Source organism: Rana temporaria, chromosome 1 (assembly GCF_905171775.1).
Source record: "Rana temporaria chromosome 1, aRanTem1.1, whole genome shotgun sequence".
NCBI classification, from domain to species: domain Eukaryota; kingdom Metazoa; phylum Chordata; class Amphibia; order Anura; family Ranidae; genus Rana; species Rana temporaria.
Window position 1 is genome coordinate 544,665,839 of NC_053489.1, and position 22,975 is coordinate 544,688,813.

General features: G+C 42.5%; 1 protein-coding gene across 2 annotated transcripts in view; it reads right to left on the reverse strand.

Annotated features, from left to right (window-relative positions):
- Positions 1-22,975, reverse strand: part of AADAT (aminoadipate aminotransferase) — a 60,725-nt gene that overhangs the window by 25,372 nt on the left and 12,378 nt on the right. For both annotated transcript variants that reach the window (XM_040333255.1, XM_040333265.1), the window contains exons 3-8: positions 12,556-12,724; positions 10,449-10,581; positions 7,827-7,901; positions 6,160-6,369; positions 1,150-1,215; positions 833-915 (exon numbers count right to left, since the gene is read on the reverse strand). In XM_040333255.1, coding sequence (XP_040189189.1) covers positions 833-915; positions 1,150-1,215; positions 6,160-6,369; positions 7,827-7,901; positions 10,449-10,581; positions 12,556-12,724 — 736 coding nt within the window. The remainder of the gene's footprint in view (positions 1-832; positions 916-1,149; positions 1,216-6,159; positions 6,370-7,826; positions 7,902-10,448; positions 10,582-12,555; positions 12,725-22,975) is intronic.

The following is a 22,975-nucleotide window of genomic DNA, read 5'->3' on the forward strand; positions in this document are numbered from 1 at the left end:
TGGATTTTCTACTTTGACTGAGTGGAACATGTTTTGACCTTCAAACTTTTACAGCTCCAACTCTGGAATGGCCTTGAAACTCCGAAAGCAAGCCTTTTCGACAAATCTCCATTCATCTAGAAATTCCCATGAGGAAGTCGCCAAGGGCATAGTAGGACTTAAAACTACTGCGTTTCCTGCTCTCCTGTGAATTTTTGAGGAATTACACGAAGAATCCACTTCAGTAGGTGACAGCATAAACTGCATAGCTGAGCATGGACAATTTATTACAGTCAGCTGGGTAAGTATTGATTTGCCAGGTTCCAGTTTTAAAGAACCAATGGATAACGGATTAACCCTGTTAATTTCCATCCAGTATGAAAAAATAAATAAAAGAAAATCTACTTTAGGACCAATTTTGCTTTAGCTGCAAAAATGAAATGGCACTTATCTTATTAGATTTCATAAGCAACACAATGGCAGACACTGATAATATGTAAAGGAGAAAATGAGAATGATGATGACACTACACACATAAATTTGGTTAGTTGTCATCAGATGAAACTGTTCCCATGAGTACATGTACTACAGCTGATGTAATGTTCCAACCTGTGGCACTGAAATTCTACACAGAAATATTTCTCTATATAAAACTACTTTGTCAGTCAAGGCTTTTTTGCCAATAAAAATACCTGAATGTCAGAACAAAAGTCATCCCATAATCCTTTTCTGTGAAAGACAGAGCACACGAAAACACTGGGGGACAACATTTGTGAACTCAGTATTTCACACATTATCATAATTAACACCGCGAGGCAGGGGCCTTACTGCACCAATGCGTCATTGATCTTACCCGGAAGAAAGGACTTTAGACATAGAGTCTGCTCTGATAACGCGCCCATCAACATCCATTGAGAGGAAAGATGGAGCCCAAGGCTATAAAGAAAAAAAATACTTTTTACATGTGTCAAATTCACACTGCTATAAAACCGAAAGCTTCATAAAATGTATTGTGACGGGTTCAGATGATTCAGGATAATTATTTAATCAAAATTGGGAAAACATTTGACATTGTATAAAAAAAAATTCCAGGACAGATTCAATAAGGATTGAAATCACTAGTAAAGTACAAATAATGTCAGCCAGCACAAAAAAAAAAAAAGTTTCTACCTTGTTGAACTGGAGAAAATAATAGGGATCGTCCTCCACAATAATTAAATCATACTCCCGTGCAATCTGTTAAAAGAGGAGATACATTATTAGGCATCTATCTACTCTAGAAAAATGCACAATAATTATTTTAAAATAAACCTAACTAATGACAAGGCAAAGCCAATATAATTTTATAACCAACTGTAAGTCCAATATTTGTTTATAATCATCTGTGGTGACATGGCTAAAATTTGTTGAGAACTATCAGCAATGACAGGCAAATACTTAGGTGCAAGGTCTAATGGAAAGAAGGAAATTATAATCGTAAAATTATGCTCAAGGAATCGGTAAGTAGTAGCTAGACCACACCGGCAAGTCATTTTTTGGTGTTAAACAATTGTAACATATAATACAAGTAAATGCAAAGCCCCACCAATGGTGTCTTAAACTATTGTTTTACCCCTTTTCAACTACTTGTCTACCAAAGTATGTTTATAAACTGCATGGTAGACAAGTGTTTGCTGCAGTTGTAAGCTTGGCACTGGCTTCAAGAGCCGGCAAAGGCCTTTTTAATAAGGCCCCTTTCACATTGAGGCGTTTTTCATGCGGTACAGCGCTAAAAATAGTGCTGCTATACCGCATGAAAAATCATGCCCTGTAGTGTTCAATGTGAAAGCCCGAAGGCTTTCACACTGAAGCAGTGCGCTAGCAGGAGCGCTCCAACAGTCCTGCTAGGCGCATCTTTACTGCGGTATAGGAGCGGTGTGTTCACCGCTCCTATACCGCGGCTTCCCATTGAAATCAATGGGAAACCGCGGTAATACCGCCCGCAAAGCGGGCGGTATTAACCCTTTTTCGGCCGCTAGCGGGGGTTAAAACCTCACCGCTAGCGCCCGAATATCGCGGTAAATACGACGGTATAGTGGCGCTACAAATAGCGCGGCTATACCGTCACCGCGGCTCCACGCCTCAATGTGAAAGAGGTCTAAAGGTGATTGGGTGGCTTCAGACGTGCCCGATTAATTTTACAGGACTCTCAAATAGGGCCCCCCACTCAAATATTTGCCCCTTGCCCATGCTACCCCCTTGTGATAGCAATAAAGTTAAATAACTAAATAATAATAATAATAAAAAAAAATAGCATACAGTAAAACCTTGGTCTGAGAGCGTTTTACAAGACAAGCAAAATGTTTTAATAAATTTTGCCTTGATATACAAGTGATGTCTTGATATAAGAGTAGTGTCTTGTCACAACCGAGTATAAAAAAGGTGAGAGGAGCCTCTAAGTGTAGCAATATGGTTACATTTAATGAAGGAACAACATTTAGCAACTTATTGCTACACTTAGAGGTGCCTCTCTTCTCTTTTATACCCTGTAAAAAAAATGCTTTGATATACAAGTGCTTTGCAATACAAGCATGTTTCTGGAATGAATTATGCTTGCAAACCAAGGTATTACTGTAGTTAGTGAGATAAGACAGAGGGAGAGCTATAGACTGGGGGGTGTCATTCACAGAGGGGGTCTTAAATGAGTAAGGATAATTAGTAAGGAAATCCATATCTAAAATTTAGGCTGTTATTTTCAAATAGACGCATCATTTTTAGTTAAAACTTTTTCCTTTCCTGGATAGTTTTGACATCCCCTTAAGAACTAAAATGTTAGAGGTCTTCTATAGAGTGGTCCAGAAGTGAGAAATGATGTCCAACAGGTGTGCAGAAACAATCTTCTTTATGTTCCTTGATGGTATGTCTGTGCAAATTCATTCTTGTTCACAACATCTATTCTATTTTGCCAATGTAAGATCCTTTTTTCCATCTTTGGCATTGGATGAGGTACACAACATTACTGAAGGTGCAGTTGTATGACCCTGTGATATTGAAGGCCCCTTTTGTGTGTGTGTGTGTGTGTGTGACACTTTTAGATTGATTCATTTGGTTGCACAGTTTGCATCATTTTTTGCTTCCATTATTTGTGACTTCATAATCAGAATGAATTTCCTACTGATTAGATTATGTCTGAGGTTGGGTGGTTGGAATATTTCTTTCAGGCCTCGTACACACGACCGAACATGTCCGCTGAAACTGGTCCATCGGACCAGTTTCAGCAGACATGTTCTGTCGTGTGTAGGGCCGACCGGACAATGTTCCAGCATGCTAAGAAACATGTCCGCTGGAAGCCTGTCCGCCGGACATGTCTGATGGTCAGTACGACTCATCGGACATGTCCGCTGGCCCGAGAACCCGTGCATCGCGTCGAAGTGATTCGACGCATGCGCGGAAGCATTGAACTTCCGGGTTCGCGCACGTCACCGCGTATTCTGTCCGCGCGGAATTTGGTCTGATGGTGTGTACAGCCATCAGACCAAATGATCCCAGCGGACATGTCCGATGAAAACGGTCCGCGGACCGTTTTCATCGGACATGTTGGGTCGTCTGTACGAGGCCTCAGAGTTTCATCTTTGGGTTGTAAATCTTTGATTATCTTCCTTATGCCTTCTAGTGCTGGATTGCATGTGGTTACTAGAGGTACATGATTATTTGTTTTTGTCTCTTTGCCTTGAAGTAGATTTTCTCTTCTGGTTTTCAAGGCCGTGTTTATGCTGGTGTTGATGGTTATGTCTTTGTCTTCTGGGACTGAAGATATTCAGTGGTATCCGATGGTCGGGCTGTGTATGATGGCCCATTTAGTGCTTTGGGATAAAAACTGGAACTATGAAGATAGTTGCATCGGTCAGTCAGTTTCCTGTATATTGAAGTGTGAAGCTTGTCATCCCAGATGTAAACTGTAGTGTCTAGGACATTGACATTTAGTTTGATAGATGGGTGAAAAGTGTTGACCAATGAGTAACAGTTTTTTTGATTTTCTTCACGTTCTGTCCATATGATAAAAATATAATCGATATAGCGATAATATCTGTATGGCCTTTTTGGATGTTGTTCAGGAATTTGTCCTTCAGGTCAGCCATATATAAGTTTGCATATTGGAGGTGCCATTTTACTTTCCATAGCAGTACCCATACACTGGAGATAGATGTAATTGTTGAAAGTCAATTAGTTGTGTGTAATGCCCCGTACACACGATCGGTTTTCCTGTTGGAAAAAGTCTGATGAGAGCTTTTAGTCGGGAATCCCGGCCGTGTGTATGCTCCATCAGACTTTTTCCAACAGGAAAACTGCTGGAAAAAGATAGAGAGCAGGATCTCTTTTTTCCCATCAGGAAAAAAAAATGTTTTGAATTTTCGATCGTGTGTACAAATCCCAACGTGCAAAATTCTGATGCATGCTCGGAAACAAATCGACGCATGCTCAGAAGCATAGAACTTAATTTTCCCGGCTCGTCATAGTCTTTTACGTCACTGCGTTCTTGGCAGTCAAAAGTTCACCAAACTTTTGTGTGACCGTGTGTATGCAAGGCAGGCTTGAGCGTAATTCCCTTGGAAAACCCATCTGTTTTTTTTTCTGACAGGAAAACCGCTCGTGTGTACGGGGCATAAGAATAAATTTGATGAGCTGTGCAACATCCTGAACAGTGTATTTGTGGTTTAGTGAGGATAAGACTCTGTGACATGCAGCCAACCCATCCTTTGAGAGATGCTACTGTACATAGATTCTACATACATTGTGACTAGAAGAAAGTATTTGGTGGTAATTGTATATTGTTGACCCTGTTCAGAAAAATCAGTTGCAGTATTCATGACTAACGGTTTTAACAGATTTTCTACAATGCCTGAGATATGTTCTGTAAGTTATTCATACCAGTTATGATGGGTCTTGCCTGGATTTTCTGGCTTTTGAATCTTGGGCAATGTGCAGAAGTCCCCAATTTCTGGATTATTCAGAATTGCATTCATAAATTCTGAATGTAGGTGGGTTGGTATTTTTTTAATGAGACCTTTTAATTGCTTAGTAAAATCTTGGGTTGGATTAACCCACCATACAAGAGGATGAAACTCAAAGAAATATTTCAACAACCCCCAATACTGGCTTTCGGACAACCACCTAACCTCAGACATAAACTAATCAGCAGGAAACTTCTTTCTAAATATGAAGTAACAAATAGTGGACGCAAACCCTGCAATAAAAAAAACGCTGCAAACTATTCAACCAGATCAATCTAAAAGTGTCACACACACACACACAAGGGACCTTCAATATCACAGGGTCATACAAATGCACCTCCAGTAATGTCGTGTGTCTCATCCAATGCCAAAGATGTAGCAAAGGATCTTTCATTGGCGAAACAAGACAGATGTTGTGAACAAGGATGAATTTGCACAGACATACCATCAAGGAACATAAAGAAGTTTCTGCACACCTGTGGGACATCATTTATCACTGCCAGACCACACTATAGAAGACCAATATTTTAGTTAACGGCCTAACTTTAGATATGGGCTTCCTTACTCATTATCCAACAGTTTTACGACCCCCTGTGAAATCATAGCACCCCAGTCTATAGCTCTCCCTCTGTCTTGTCTCACTAACTATGCTAATTTTATTACCATTGTCAAGTACATTTGTTTGTGTGTGTTTGTTTTGCCCTTTTTTTCCACTCAGAGATTGTGTTTTTTGTTTTTCTTAACATTCTGCCAAAACGTTTGTGAATCAGTACTGCTGGGACCTGAATGAGGCCAAGTTCACACTATTGCAAATTGGATGCGGGATCTCCGCATCCAATTCGCAATAGCAGAAGAACGTGAATGACTCTCTCTGGAGCCGGTTCACATATCTCCGATGTGGCTACGGGGCAAATTTGCATAAGAGTCCTGTAAGTCTTTTGGTCCGTTTCAGGTCCGAATTCAGCCCAAAATTCAGGCTGAAATTGGACCTGAAACGGTGAACCAGGACGCACAGGACCCCTGCTGGGAGCTGCATTGGGCATCCAGTGTGAACCGAAGGGGACATACCCTGAATGTGTGTCCTGAAAAATTGTATGTTAGTGCAAATAAAAAATTCTCATGGACAGTACTCAATTAATATAATTGTAATTGTTAATATAAAGGTTATAATCATTCCATTTTATATTACCTGGTATATTTCTATTTTGCGCTCTTCAGTCAGGGAGGCCCCAGTAGGATTACCTCCATTTGGTATGGTATATAGAACTTTTGGGTTATTCTTTTCAGGATTAGTAGCATCCTCTGGTCGCCATCTAGAAAGAACTTCCTTAAGAGCCGTAGGAATAATACCGTGTTGGTCAGTGGGGACACCAATGAGATTGCAACCCAAAGGTCTTACCTGTAAATAAAAACTTATCAGCTTCATGATGTCACAAAACTATTCTGTTTCCTCAAAATTACTGTATATGCTTCTGTTCAACTTAAAGTTTTGGCTATTGTTTACAAAATGGTAGAGGTGTGTACAGATGGGATCAGGTGTGCATAAATGGACTTCAATTAATATTCCCCCCTCCCCTGAGCTGATGAAGCCAATGAACACCGCAACAGCTGGTGTTCTGTTCCTCAGTTCTCCAGCTCTGGAATATGTAAAGGCACTCATGTGCCATCACATACAATGCAGGAGGTCATCACAATGGGATGTTGCTGCTGGTCCTGCTTTATGTGATGATTTTAGGAAGGCATCAAAACCAGTCAGAGGACAGGAAGTATGCCACTGGGGGAAAGAACCTCACAAGCGGAACCAACGGGGAGGAAGAACACAGGATCGAGGAATAATGTGCTCTGTTAGATCATCCCCTAGAAAAACAGCTTACGGGGGCTGGGAATACAATGGTTATTATTTTATTACTGCATGGAACAAAGCATAAGCATCTTTATTTTCAAATTTTATTGCGATCATATGCAAACAAATACCACTTTTTTTGGAAAACAGGATCCTTGTTTTGGTGTGTTAGCTTGGTGAATAGTCCGTTTTTGTATAGTCAGAGTTGTAGTACGTGCTCAGTGATAACACATGGCAGTGAAAGCTTCTATATCATAAAGCCTGAAAATGAGTGCACTGGAATTGTGGAATGGGGGAGAAAGTAACCCTTTCTTTGTTGTGCAAGAGGGATAGAATGGTCAGTGCCTAAGAAAATGGTGGGATATATGGTGAAACTCCAATTAAATATTTTGGTCACAAACTGCAAAGGCATAAGAGAGGACAAGTAGAGCGGATTGTCACAGTGGGGTGTAGTGTGCAGGGGACAAAGGCAGCAGTGGCAACACTATTGGAGCAGAGCCAACTGTCAGATCTAAGCACAGTGTGCAGTGGCAGGGGATAGTGGCAACAGTGGGGCACTTGTGGGGCAGAGTGGACTGTTAGAGTAAATTAGAATATGCAGAAGTTGGGGGATAGTGGCAGCACACTAGAAACCTGTGGACTAGAGCCGATTGTCAGATCCAAGTGCACTGTGCAGGTGATGGGGACAATGGCAAACACTGAAGGGGCGCCAGCAAGATGAACTACACGTGAGGGATGTATACGGCAGTTGCTGAGGTTCCAAGGAAGGATATGAGTGTAGAGGGAGCTGTGATGGTGCTGGGAATAGTGGAGTGGGGAATTGAGGTTCAGTTCTTGCAGATTCTGTTTTGCAACGAAAACTGTGACACATTGTTAGATGGGTCTCAATTTCCGTTAGGTTACTTGTAATACATAAAGGATTGATCAGATCATCTGCTTACAATGACTGTAAACAAGTTAAATATTGTTACTTATTTGATAACAAAATCTCGACATACAAAAAGACTACTTACGGCAGCTATAGTTCCTGAATAGGTCGGTGTATCCAATAAGACATTGTCTCCAGGGTTCACAAGCATTTCAAATACCTGAAAATATTTTCTTATTGCCATTAACATGGTAAGTCAGAAGTTGAAGGACAACTTTAAATTTGCTTTAACGGATTTGTTGTAGATACATTTTTTTCCATTGAGATTGTATATTGGTGGATTTGGTTTAATAACATAACATTTTTACAATACATATAGTATTTATATTTATGCATACATACATGTACAGTGTAAATAAAAATGTCAATTCCAGTACAGTTCATCATGGTTTATGGGGAATAGATTGTGATATTAATTAATGGTTATTTTATCCCACTAAAAACTAGTCAGGTAGGTGCATGTGCTAATTTATATATATATATATATATATATATATATATATATATATATATATATATATATATATATATATATATAATCTCCAACACAGTAATACTGGGCAGTCACAGAATCTCCCCCTGGGTAAGTGTGGGGGTTATTTAAAACTGAAGAGTTTAACATCTGGTACAGCTCTGCAAAGAAACCAGTCAGCTTCCAGGTTTTATTGTCAAAGCTTAACTGAACAAGCTGAAGTTAGAAGTGGATTGGCTACCAGGCCCAACTGCACCAGATTCTGAGTGCTCTAGTTTTAGTAAATCTTCCCCTGTGTGTTTGTGTAGCGCCCTGCTCCTGATGACCAGGCGCTATGTTAAATTTAGTGGGTGTCTGAGCTGATAATTGGCTCAGACTTTGAGGATTGATACAAAATCAGCTTCTGTTCTGGCTGTGGCTGTGCTTGGAGGGATTTTCCCACTGTTGCCTGTAGGTGGTGATACCACCACCGGCCAATGTTGGAATTCAGGCAGGCTACGGTGCATTGGGTGTCTTTCCCCGGGAGCAGCCCAGTGGGAGTGGTCTCCTCACTGGGCATGCTGGGGAAAGATACTTAAGGGACAGATGCCATGATGTGAGAGGCTCTGCCTCGAGGCCCGAGGCTATACTTCTACCAAGTAGGCCCAGCCATCCTGACTGGGGCCTATGATTTCAAGTGATCCTGAGCCGTCTGTCTCACGAGAGGAAGCTACTTAATGGAGAAAACCAGGGGAGGACATGCCCAGGATGGGACCCACCGGAAGGCTGATGTCTCAGGATAGGCCTGGTGACTCCATTAAGGGATGAAGCATAAAAGGCATAAAGGCTCTTAAACTGTATAGCTGGAAGTTCGGGTACCAAATCCTGTGGCAGAGGATTCCGAACTGTTTACTTTTGCTTGCAACCAGTCTGTGGCAGAGACTGTTATTGATCATTGTTCGTGCATCATTCCGGCTGCTAGGCCAGGTGAGAGGGGCCTATTCGGGTGAGCAATACCCACTCGAGAGGAAGTGGTGAGTGACTTTTTTGGGGGACTTAGAAGTTTTCCCCAGTGATCTGTACTATATGCCTGAACCTTCCCCAGCTCCTCCTCCATCCTTCTACTATCTTGCAAGTTAGCAGCTAAAGGTTTTAAAACTTGTGTGAACATTGGAGTTCTTTACAGACTTTCTTCCATTAGACAACGAATGTTGAGGTGACGTGCAAGGCCCAAATCTAATCCAGCAGCTCCTACGGGGGTAGTGCTACATTTATACATTTATACACTTGCCGACCTGCTCACGCAGATATATGGTGGCAGGTAGACTCTAGAAGGGAGAATAGCGAGCCCGCCGCACCGCAGGAGCGTGCCCGCGGGTCCTGCAGACTCGATGTCCGCCGAAGACCCGTGCTTGCGGTGAGGAGAGACAGAATGGGGGAACTGCCTATGTAAACAAGGCGATTCCCCCTTCTGCCAGATGACATGATAGAGATCTACTGTTCCCAGTGATCAGGAACAGTGATCTGTCATGTTCCAGTAAGCCCAACCCCCCTACAGCTAGAACACGCTGAGGGAACACACTTAACCCCTTGATTGCCCACCAGTGTAATTTTTACATTGATCAGTGCATTTTTATAGCACTGATCAATGTAATAATGTCACTTGTCCCCAAAAAGTGTCCTTTGGAATCAGATGTGTCCGCTGCAATGTCGCAGTCCCCCTAAAAATGGCATATCGCCGCCATTACCAGTAAAAACAATGAAAAAAATAAAAGTCCCTAAATCTATCCTGTAGTTTGTAGACGTGTCAACTTTTGCGCAAATCAATCGCCTATTGTGATTTTTATTATCAAAAATATGTAGAATATATATCGTCCTAAACTGATGAATAAATTATATTTTTTTATATATTTTTTGGGGATATGTATTATAGCAGAAAGTATAAATTGTTGGTCTTTTTTTGTTTATAGCACAAAAAATAAATGCCGTAGGAGGTGATCAAATACCCCCAAAAGAAATCACTATTTGTGGGTAAAAAAGGATGTCAATTTTGTTTGGGTACATCGTCTCACAACCGCGCAATTGTCAGTTAATGTTACGCAGTGCCGCATCGCAAAAAATGGCCTGGTCATTTAGGGGGCAAATACTTTTCCAGGGCTGAAGTGGTTACATTTGCACTCATCCTTTTTAGGAACAGTAGTTAAGCAACAACACTAAAAAAAATCTCTATAACAAATTTTGGATTCAGCAGCTTACTTTGGACAGGCCCTCCTGACTTCCAGAGGTGACGCACAGCTCCATCTGACCTTTCTCAGGGCTATAACTAAGTGTAGGCGGATTGTGCATTTTCTTCTGTAAATCTTTCAACCAGGAGACTAATTCAGGAATTCTATATAACAAATGTATCATCATTAAGACTTGCATTCAATTTATTTGATGCAAATGTGAATATATAATACAAACAGTTCAGTTCATTTTTATAAGCTAGCTAATGCCTTAAGTGTGTTTTCAGCTCATATGCTTTTTTAAAGCACACTTAAAATGCAACAGAAAATACATAATTAAATATACAGTGCATACAATATTAAGATCTATGATGCTTTGACACCCTTCTAATACACAGTAAAGAGGGGAAAAAACCTTGTATATTCTGGCTCATTAAAAACGGTCTCTCACGAAAGCTGATTGCTGACTGTATGAAAGGGTAGCATCACTCATGTGTACCTTGAGCAGTGATAGTTCTGGGTCTGTGATACATAATGTTAAAGCGGTTGTATACCCCTTTTTTTCCACTTTGACCTACAGGTAAGCCTTTAATAAGCCTTACCTGTAGGTAAAAAGAATATCTCCTAAACCTGTACGGTTTAGGAGATCTTCCCCTTCAGTGCTGATCCTGACCTCCCTGGGGCCCTAAGCAAAATGACATGTCACAACATTAAAGTTGAGAAGCGGGGGGCTGCCGAAAATGACATGTCACATTAAAGTTGAGAAGTGGGGGGGGGGGGGGGTGATGTTCTGCTGTCGAAAATGACATCTTACATTGAGAAGTCACATTGAAGTGAGAAGCGGGGGGATGGGGGTGCTGACTTCTTACCTCTTCTCCCATGCAGCCAGCGAGTTGAGAAGCGGGGTGAGGGGCCGAAAATGACTTCTCACCAAACTTGTTGTTTTTAATCTTTTTTTTTTTGCTATAAAATTTACTTAGAACCCCGAACATTATATATTTTCTTCCCTAACACCCTAGAGAATAAAATGGCGGTTGTTACAATACTTTTTGTCACGCCATATTTGCGCAGCAGTCTTATACGCGTATTTTAGAGTTACAGAGGAGGTCTAGGGCTAGAATTATTGCTCTCGCTCTACCGATCGTGGCGATACCTCACATGTGGGTTGAGCGCCGCTTTCATATGCAGGTGCTGCTTACGTATGCGTTTGCTTCTGCACACAAGCTCGGCGGGACGAGGCACATTTTACTTTTATTTTATTTTTTATTTTTACACTGTTCTTATTTTTAAAAAATGTGTCACTTTTATTCCTTTTACAAGGAAACATCCATTGTAATAGAAAGAAAGTATCGCAGGACCTCCAAAATATGAGATCTGTGGTCAAAAAGACATCAGATCTCATATTTAAACTAATATGCAATAAAAATAAAAATAAAAGTAATTTGAAAAATAAATAAATAAAAAGGGTCCCTTTAGGAGCTATGGGTGGAAGTGACGTTCTGGCGTCGCTTCCACCATGCAATGATACGGAGACTGGTGGAGGCCATCTTCCCTTCACTCATCTCCATACCAAGCCAGACTGGTGGCGGCTACGGTAAGTGGTGGAGGGCACCGGAGAGCAGCAGGAGGGGGTTGGCCCTCTCCCGCCGCGATAAAAATAATCTTGTGGTGAATCCGCCACAGAGACCACTTCTATCTGAAAGCGGACCACCCGCTGAAGAGGATACCGGGGTTATGGTAGCTAGCTGCTGCCATAACAACGATATCCCTCTTCAAAATACTGGCGTATAACGATGGTGGACGGTCCGTAAGTGGTTAAAGTGTATTTTTTGCAAAAAAAAAACGCTGCGCAAATACTGCGAGATAAAAATTGCAATGTTCACCATTTTATTCCTTATGGTATCTGCTAAAAAAGAAATATATAATGTTAGGGGGTTAGAAGTAATTTTCTAGCAAAAAACATTGATTTAAACTTGTAAACAAAAAGCGCCAACAAAAAGGCTGGTGGGCAAGTAGTTAAAATACAGCACACTACAGCAATTCAAGTAACTTACCACTAATAAAATGATGTATATATAAAAAACAAAACATAAAATGCAACAAAGTTATTTTTCCAGCCTTAGCAATTATGATTTTACCCAGCTGTTGCAGAGTACTGTAGAGCTTTCTTCATCAAACTCTCTCCAATCTCTATGGCTGTGCCATCATCCAATGTTATGCTGGCAGCTTTGAATGGGAATGTATTTGGATTTGGAATCCCCCCCGCTAAAGATATCATGGAAGGTGGAGACCTCATTAACAGATCAGCTAAAAAATAAAATATAAATATTGTAGACTTATTATATGGAAAAAAATAAGTATTTTTTCATTTATCTTATGTATATGGGACACTCAAGCCAATGCACCGATAGTCAGCTCATCATCCCTTCACTTTGCGGTAGAGCTTGGATGAGGTTATGACTATTACATATGGTAAATAGTAGTCACATACACACACTCAAGTTGAACTGGATGGACTGGTGTCTTTATTCAACCTTACCAACAATGTACAGTGGGAAAAAAAAATTATTTGACCCCTGCAGATTTTGTAAATTTGCCCACTTGCAAAGAAATTAAGGGTCTAAATTTTTATTTATCATAGGAGTAAAATAAGTATTTGATCCCCGAGCAAAACATGGCTTAGTGCTTGGTGGAAAAACCCTTGTTGGCAAGCACAGAGGTAAGACCTTTCTTGTAGTTGGTGACAAGGTTTGCACACATCTCAGGAGGGGTTTTGGTCCACTCTTCTTTAAAGATCTTCTCTAAATTCTTAAGGTTTTTTAGCTGTCTGTAAGAGAACTACTAGAACGCCCCTGGCGCACACATTCAAGAACTACGGCAGGCTCCCTGGAACACTGGCGCCCATGCACACGGGACACAGCAGCGTTTCCAGAGCGCTATTGCGCATGCGCAACGGACGGCATGCACGCACAGGAGTGCGTCCCTAATCTCTCTTGGCGCCAGTTTGCCTATTTACAGTAGGTGAACCCGATTTTGTGTCAATCTCGCTCTCTTTCTCAGCGAGATTGAGCACCTACGAGCCCCATCGCGGGAGCCAGCGCCGAGCTGGCTTGCCGCGATGGAGACAGAGCCGTCATAGAAGCGACGGGAGATCCGACTTGGATTCCCGCCAATTCTACACGTGTGCGGCGTTTGTTATGAATCCTGAAGGGGAAGTCCCCGCCGGATTTTAAATAAAAATCCGGCATGGGTCCCCCCCTCAGGAGCATACCGGGCCCTTAGGTCTGTTATGGGTTGTAAGGAGAGCCCCACTACGCCGGAAAAAACGGCGTAGGGGGTCCCCCTACAATCCATACCAGACCCGTATCCAAAGCACGCTACCCGGCCAGCCAGGAAGGGAGTGGGGACGAGCGAGCGCCCCCCCCTCCTGAGCCGTACCAGGCTGCATGCCCTCAACATGGGGGGGTTGGGTGCTCTGGGGCAGGGGGGCGCACTGCGGCCCCCCCCACCTCAGAGCACCCTGTCCCCATGTTGATGAGGACAGGGCCCCTTCCCGACAACCCTGGCCGTTGGTTGTCGGGGTATGCGGGCGGGAGGCTTATCGGAATCTGGGAGCCCCCTTTAATAAGGGGGCCCCCAGATACCGGCCCCCCACCCTAAGTGAATGAGTATGGGGTACATCGTACCCCTACCCATTCACCTGCAAGAAAAGTGGTAAAAACACAAATAAACCACACAGTGTATTAAAATATTTTATTTTTCTGCTCCGGAGGCCGCCCCCTGTCTTCTTTATTAGCTCTTTTACCAGGGGGGGCTTCTTCTTTGACGTCTTCGGGTGGGTGGGGGCCGCCGTCTGGTTCTCTTCCACCGCCGGGGGGGGGGTGGCTTTTAAAAAAGCCCCCACCCCCCCGGCGGGTTTCCTCCGGCGTCTTCGGCGGGGCTCTTCTTCTTCCGCTATCCCGACGGGTCTTCTCAACTCTCCGGGGTTCTCCTTCTGTCTTCGCCGCTCTCCGTTGTTGACTCGGCACACCCCGGTTCTTCGTCTCGCTGTCCGGTGTCTTCTTCCGTGCTGTACGTCTTCTTCCGCGCTGTGACGTCATGTTCTTCACTTCTCTTCTCCTCCCGATGTTGACTCGCCGGTCCTCCTCGCTGAAATGACGGATGCGCGCCTTGCATCGGACCTATATAGGCCTCACAGTCCCATCATGCTCTGTACCTACCCATGTGATACCTACCACGTGGTCGAGTTAATGCCAAATAGCTAAATTTTGGTTTCATCTGACCTTAGCACTTTCTCCCAATCCTTCTCTTAAATCATTTAGATCAGGGATATGCAATTAGCGGACCTCCAGCTGTTGCAGAACTACAAGTCCCATGAGGCATAGCAAGACTCTGACAGCCACAAGCATGACATGCAGAGGCAGAGGCATGATGGGACTTGAAGTTTTGCAACAGCTGGAGGTCCGCTAATTGCATATCCCTGATTTAAATGTTCATTGGCATGACTGTACATGTGCCTTCTTGAGGAGGGGTAATACTAATATTCCCATCACACACGTTCCTGGATAAGCTCTTGGAAGTTTGGGTGTTGCAGCAACAACCAACTGGAAACTGGTTCAGAAAGCCACAAAGGAGATATTTGCCAGCACACCATGGATCAATGTAGTAGCGTCCAAACAAATTGTTTATTGCATGATCACATGACAAGAACACGAAGACCCCTTAGTCGAGCATGGAGGTGGAAAAATGATGCTTTGGGGCCATTTCTCTGCGAAAGGTACAGACTGACTTTGCCGCATTGAGGGGCCAATGGATGGGGCCATGTATTGGATGAGAACCATCTTCCCTCAGCCAGAACACTGAAGATGGGTCATGGATGGATCTTTCAGCATGACAATGACCCAAAACATACTACTAAGACAACAAAGGGGTGGTTCAAGAAGAAGCACATTAAAAGGTCATGGAGTGGCCTAGCCAGTCTCCAGACCTTGATCCTATAGAATATTTCTGGAGGGAGCTGAAACTTCGAGTTGCCAAGCAACATCCAAGAAACCATCCAAAAAAGGACCAAAATCCCTCAGCACAGGCTGTGACCCTGTGGCATACACGGACGCTACATGCACACAAGGTTTTTGCAAGACGATCTCTGTTACAAGGGAGATGCTGTTCCTTTATTGATGGATGGCCTTATGTTTGCCTCTGTGAGCTGTCTTTTGCCCCAGCTTTAGGTCCCCTAGTGGATTTTAAAGGGATTCGGTTACCTGCATCTCTATCCCCGACACGTCTTCTTTTGCCTGGGGACTGTAATGTGTATTTGCTCATGTCATTATTGACATATTTGGCCTGGACCTGCAAACATCGATCTCTAAACATATTTTTTGTACTATCTACTACCATCGGTATATATTTCATCTATCATTGGAATCTTCCTGGATGATTATATCCACCGCTGTGTATCAGATTGTGAAAATCATGGCTACATAGTAGCAATCCTGTTCATTTCGTCCTGAAGAAGCCCCACGGTGAAACGCGTAGGCGACTTCAATAGGATTCTTTTACTATTCTCTTGTTCTGAATGGTTGTATTGTGATTGTTATCAGTTGCATTCCATTATACCATTGTTAGTGTACATTTTGTAAATTTATGTAATAAAATATATATTTTTTATACTTCCACGAGCCTCAAAGTCCGATTTTGCCCACTCTTCTTGAAGGGGTACTGTTCTATATTCTTATCATTACGGATGCGGCCAATGTGAGTGCTTTCCTTGTGTATCTTGTCCTCCCTCCCTCTCCCTCTTTCCTTTGTCTTTTCCTTACTCATCCCTAGTTTTGTGTTTTTCCTTCCCTTCCCATCCCCCTCCTTCTTTTGTTTTCGACCAAAATCCCTCCTGAGATGTGTGCAAACCTGGTCACTAACTACAAGAAACGTCTGACCTCTGTGATTGACAAGGGTTTCTCCACCAAGTACTAAGTCATGTTTTGTTTGGGGGATCAAATACTTATTTTACTCCAGAACTGCAAACATAAAATCTGCAGGGGATCAAATAATTATTTGTCCCACTGTATGTAGCATTTTTTGGAAGTGGAAGTACTGACATGCAAACAGCTCCCATTTTAAAGGAAACCTACAGTACCCATTTTGTGTCATTCGTGTAAAGTTAACCCAACATTATTTTATTTACATTTTACAATGTATTTTCTTCTTGCTTAAGTTTTTTTATTATGGTATGTCTTCGTACAATCTTCTTCTAGCTGTTGTCTGTATACAAGATACGCCTAATGTGAACATGCACTTAGTGTGCTCTAGGCAAACTTACAGGTTTATACAGCAAGGAGAAAAGTATTTGAACCCCTGCTGATTTTGTAGGTTTGCCTACTGACAAAGAAATGATCAGTATATATTTAATAATACGTTTATTTGAACAGTTAGAGACAGAACAACAACAACAAAAATATCCAGAAAAACGCATTTCAAAAAAGCTACAAAATTGATTTGCATAAGTAATTGATTTGCATAAGTTATTTGAGTGAAATAAGTATTTGATCCCCTATCAATCAACAAGATTTATGGCTCCCAGGTGTCTTCTGTATAAGCAACGAGCTGAGATTAGGAGCACTCTTAAAAGGGAGTGTTTCTAATCTCAGCTTGTTACCTGTATAAAAGACATCTGTCCACAGAAGCAATCAATCGGATTCCAATCTCTTCACCATGACCAAGACCAAAGAGCTGTCCAATGATGTCAGGGACATAATTCTAGACCTACACAAGGCTGGAATGGGCTACAAGATAATCGCGAAGCAACTTGGTGAGAGGGTGACAACAGTTGGTGCGATTATTTTCAAATAATAGAAACACAAAATAACTGTCAATCTCCCTCGGTGCCATCGGGGACCCAGAGATCGAATCGACCGGCGCTGGCTGGGAAGCATAGAGATGACCAGATGGTCACCAGCAGAGCTTTTTTTCTCCGAAAATAGGTGCAGGAACTCAACCATGACCCGTTCAGATTTCACAAACAGTAGACGGATCTAAAAGGGGCATTAAATACCAGAATTGCATTACATACATAGTGCAGAGTTCAGGGGGTTACAAAGCTGTCACTTGTAAACACAGAAACCAGACTTCTGTGTTTACAAGTGATTGTGGTGAGCAGGCACCAAAGGGTCTGAGCCAGAGGTGGTGGAACTGAGTTCCCCCAAGTTCCCCCTGAAAAAAAGCCCTGGTCACCAGTCATCTCTATGACCGTCGGAGGCCCAGTTACCCGGAAGTAAACAAAGCCGCAATCGTGGCTGTTGGCATGAGATTGGTGAATTTTTTTTCACAATCTCAAGCTTGTAAGCCTGGAGGAGAGATGTGGGGTCTTATTGACCCCACATCTCTCCATAAAGAGGACCTGTCACAGTGATTCCTATTACAAGGGATGTTTACATTCCTTGTAATGGGAATAAAAGTGATGAAAAAAAAAATGTAAAAAAAAAAAAAGTGTAAAAAAAATATAATAAAAAAAATGAAGTAAAATAAAAATAAAATTAAACAAAATGTTTTTTAAAATGCCCCTGTCCCCGGTAGCTCGTGCTCCGAAGCACATGCAAGTCCCGCCCACATATGTAAACGCCGTTCAAACCCCACATGTGAGGTATCGCCGCATGCGTTAGAGCGTGTGCAACAATTCTAGCACTAGACCTCCTCTGTAACTCGAAAATTGTAACCTGTAAAAAAAAATTAAAGCGTCGCCTATGGAGATTTTTAAGTACAGAAGTTTGGCGCCATTCCATGAGTGTGCGCAATTTTAAAGCGTGACATGTTAGGTATCTATTTACTCGGCGTAACATCATCTTTCACATTATACAAAAGAATTGGGTTAACTTTACTGTTTTGTTATTTTTTAATTCATGAAACCAAAAAAAGGCGTTTGAAAAATTATTGCGCAAATACCGTGCAAGAAAAAAAAAGTTGCAATGACCGCCATTTTATTCCCTAAGGTGTCTGCTAAAAAAATATATATAATGTTTGGGGGTTCGGATTAATTTTATAGCAAAAAAATTGTGATTTTTACATGAAGGAGAGAAGTGCCAAAATAGACCCGGTGGTCAAGTGGTTAAGAAAAGAGGTAAAAAGTAGGGTTGTCCCGATACTAGTATCGGTATCGGTGATCAGTGCGTGGGGAAGTTACAAGCACCGATCACCGCTGATTTTAAAGCAGCTGAAAGCCGCCGTGTATCCCGTGTATGCCGCCGTGTATCCTGTGCATCCCGCCGTGTTTCTCTCCCCTTCCGTGCTCCTCCTCCACTCCCTGGAACGGTCAGGATGGAGAGCGGAGTAGGAGCCGGTAAATCCGGCTCCTTACTGCTCCGAATGGACAGAGTCAGTAAAAAGTAAAATCGAGAAAGAAACAGAAAAAAGAAAAGAAGGAGATGTAAATGTAGGCAAGCAAGAAGGTTAGTGGAGAGCTGCAAAGTGTGGGAGGATGGGACAATGGGCGCAATACATCTTAGGTGAGGGCCCTGTCAGGCATTTTAATCTCACCAGAGACACACAGTCTGTGCTTCTCTCCTTGTGAAGCAAACCAAAGGTATCTGCTAGAGCTAAGTTTGGTGACCTTTTTGAAAAACACAAAAATAACCAATGTATTTTTAAACTGACAAGCATTTGGCTTGTGAGGCCTGCTAGCTAGGACTGCTGTTGTATAGTTAGAGCCGAGACATGGCAAGGTTTTGTTTTGAAGACTTGAACACTGTACAGCATCTGTGTATAATCTGCAAAAGCAATAGGATTGGTCTTATTTGCCTTAAAGGAGAAGTAGGCCCGAAATCTCTTTTGGCCCTACTATTCCTGGGGGTCACAGGAGTGCATGTCCTTCTGCACTCCTCTCTCCTCTGACCTGTATTCAGCCAACAGCTGGTCCAGGCCCTGGAGAAATGCTGGCCTTAATGTCGAGGTCCACCCAGATGCCTGGAACCGACAGCTGGCTCAGCCTCTCAGTGATGTGATGAGAGACCGAACCAGCCGCTGCTGCCCCTTTCACAGCCCAGTGTTCCAGTGAGCGCTGGAGGGGCAGAGCAAAGAACTGGTGACTTAAGGGGTTGTAAAGGTACAATTTTTTCCCCTAAGGCCTCGTACACACGATTGGTTAACCAGAGGACAACGGTCTGAAGGACCGTTTTCATCAGTCCAAACCGATCGTGTGTAGGCCCCATAGGTTATTTAACCTTAGGTTAAAAAATAGACAACTTGCTTTAAAATTGAACCTATGGATTGGTAACCGATAGGTCAAAACCGATCGTTAGTACGCACAACCATTGGTTAAAAATCCACGCATGCTCAGAATCAAGTCGACGCATGCTTGGAAGCATTGAACTTTTTTTTTTCAGCACGTTGTTGTTGTTTTTTTAAGCCACCGCGTTCTGACACGATCGTTTTTTTAACTGATGGTGTGTACGCACCAAAGGAACCATCAGTCAGCTTCATAAGTTAACCTAGGACAACGGTCCTTCAGACCATTGCCTTCTAGTTAACCTATCGTGTGTACGAGGCTTAAATCGCTTCCTTTACCTTAGTGCAGTCCTCCTTCACTTACCTCATCCTTAGATTTTGCTTTTAAATGTCCTTATTTATTCTGAGAAATCCTCACTTCCTGTTCTTCTGTCTGTAACTCCACACAGTAATGCAAGACTTTCTCCCTGGTGTGGAGTGTCGTGCTCGCCCCCTCCCTTGGACTACAGGAGAGTCAAGACGCCCACTAACACACAGCTCCTTTCTCTATCTGCAACGTAGAGTGCGTTCTGACTCTCCTGTAGTCCAAGGGAGGGGGCGAGCATGACACTCCACACCAGGGAGAAAGCCTCCCATTACTGTGTGGAGTTACAGACAGAATAACAGGAAGTGAGGATTTCTCAGAAGGAATAAGGACATTTAAAAGCAAAATCGAAGGATGAGGTAAGTGAAGGAGGACTGCACTAAGGTAAAGGAAGCTATTTAGGAAAAAAAAATAATTGTACCTTTACAACCCCTTTATAGTCACCAGCTCTCTGTTCACTGAAGATCGAGAACCAAGTGATCAGCTGTCTTTGATCGCTCAGTTCTCAGTGTAGAAGCAGCAGGGGACAGATGGACTGATGCTGCATCCACCTAGGAACGTAAGAATATACCGTATTTTCTGGCGTATAAGACGACTTTCTGGATGCAAAAACATGCATCCAAAGTCGGGGGTCGTCTTGTACGCCGGTCTCCGTGCTCACTTTTTTTGCCGGCGGTGACAGTCTCCGTGCTGCGAGCGCGAGCGTCAATGATTTAAAAGACGCTCCTTCTCCTCAGCGTATCCTGTGATAGGAGGAACACAAATCTTCCCAGCAGCGCCTCTGTTCTGTGTTCCTCCTATCACAGATGCCTTCTCATCCTCGGACGAGATGAGAAGACATCCGTGATAGGCGGAACCCAGAACAGAGGCGCTGCTGGGAAAATTTGTGTTCCGCCTATCACAGAACACTCTCAAGAGAAGGCGCGGCTTTCAAATCATTGACGCTAGCGCTCGCAGTACGGAGACTGTCACCGCCGGCAAAAAAAGTGAGTGTTTGCGGTGATTGCACGGGGGGGCAACAAGTTCAGGCACAGTGGGGGCAACAAGTTCAGGCACAGTGGGGGCAAGTGATGGCACAGTGAGGGGCAAGTGATGGTACAGTGAGGGGCAAGTGATGGCACAGTGGGGGCATGCAATGTAATGGCACAGTGAGGAATGTAATGTAATGGCACAGTGCAGTGAGATTTGAAAAAGCCTGTTTCTGTCAGCGGTTCTGGCTACCCCTCAGCTTCCAGAAAGACTAGTAAGAAGGGGGTAGTCTTATACAGTGAGTATATCCCAAAACCCAAATTTTTCAGGGAAAATTGGGGGGTCGTCTTATACACCGGAAAATACGGTATATATATATATATATATATATATATATATTATTCCTGCAGTTCTCCTTTAAAAGTTGCTCACCCCAGGAAGCATACATCTGCTACAGCTCACAGTACTTATTCTTGTAATTTAGGAAGGCATACACTTTCATATCACGTGGAAAGTAAAAAAATGGACGTGGAAAAGAGTTTAGAATAATTAAGTACAGCCAAGAAAATTAAATAATTGCTTAACTAAATGACCAATGCCCATGAATCAAAGAAAAAAAAAATTAAATAATACATGCAATAGCCACAAACAAGCTTCATTCTCGCTGTAAAAGTTAAACAGCCTATCAAAAAAAAAGCCATTAAATACATTGACAGTCGGGTAAAACATGCCAATGTACAAATTACACAATGCATTTATCAGGAGCAAATCAATCGGCCATTATTCTCACACAGCAAACAACTGTGACAAACATGGCAAATGAGCTTGTCAGCAATTACAGGGTACTTTTACTGGACTGGAGGTCATGCATTTGCTGCATTTACCCTGGTAATATATTATGTCTTCCCACATACCCAAGATCACACAAAGTAACAGATTAAAAGTCTGGGTCAAATATACACAGTCACTCATTTACCTTTTTATCACATGGCTATTGTAACATTGGTTAATATCTACATAGCTGTATTTTTGTTGACTTGCAAAAAGTTAAAGAAAAAAAAAAGTTATTTTAGTTGCTACCATTTTACTAAACAAATATACAGTATGTATAGGTATCAAAATGATGAACCAATTAAAGGTAAAACACAATTTAATCCTGTTTATGTAGTCATTAAAAAAAAAAAAAAAAAAAAAAAACTTTTAGATACAGCATATCAGAAAATTCATTCACTTTAAGAGATTAGTGTAGATGACAATTCAGAATCTGCGTTTGGCCAGCTTTGCCCCCCCTGCCAACACAAAAATCCGAGCATGCAGCCCGGAAGGTCAGGAAAGGGAGGGGACAAGCAAGCACACCCTCCCCTCCCGAACCATACCAGACCGCGTGCCCTCAACATGGGGGGTTCTCTGCCGCCCAAAGCACCTTGCCCTCATGGGGTAAAGGGCCTCTTCCCAACAATCCTGGCCAGTGGTTGTAGGGGTCTGCGGGTGGGGGGGCTTATCGGAAACTGGAAGCCCCCTTTAACAATGAGTCAAACAAATGGAATCATTGGTTGTTAAGGATGTGCCGCCCCCTCAATTATCAACCAGTTATATGTTTTACAAAGCAAAATAAATATCGCAAAATGCAAAACAAATCAAAGATTGCATCACAAACACAACACTTGTGTTTCTGGTGCAATCCCACTGAAGTCTATTACACGCAAAATGCGAAAAATAAAAAAAAATCTGACCCTTTCCAAAAATGCACCGGCCGCAAAACACATAGATGTGAACATGTACCATAGGAAACCATGGACTTTAGTGCATTTCTGCAAACTGCAAAACGCACTTAAAAACGCATATGTGTGAACCTAGGATAAATCTGCAAATTCTGCCTGGGAAAAGCCTCACAACTTGCTGCCACAACGTATTTAATGAGCCTGTCATAAAAGTTGAAACCATTATGAGCTTCCCTACTGGGTCCTTTTTGTTTTCAGATTTCTCTGTAGGAGCACATAATGCACATG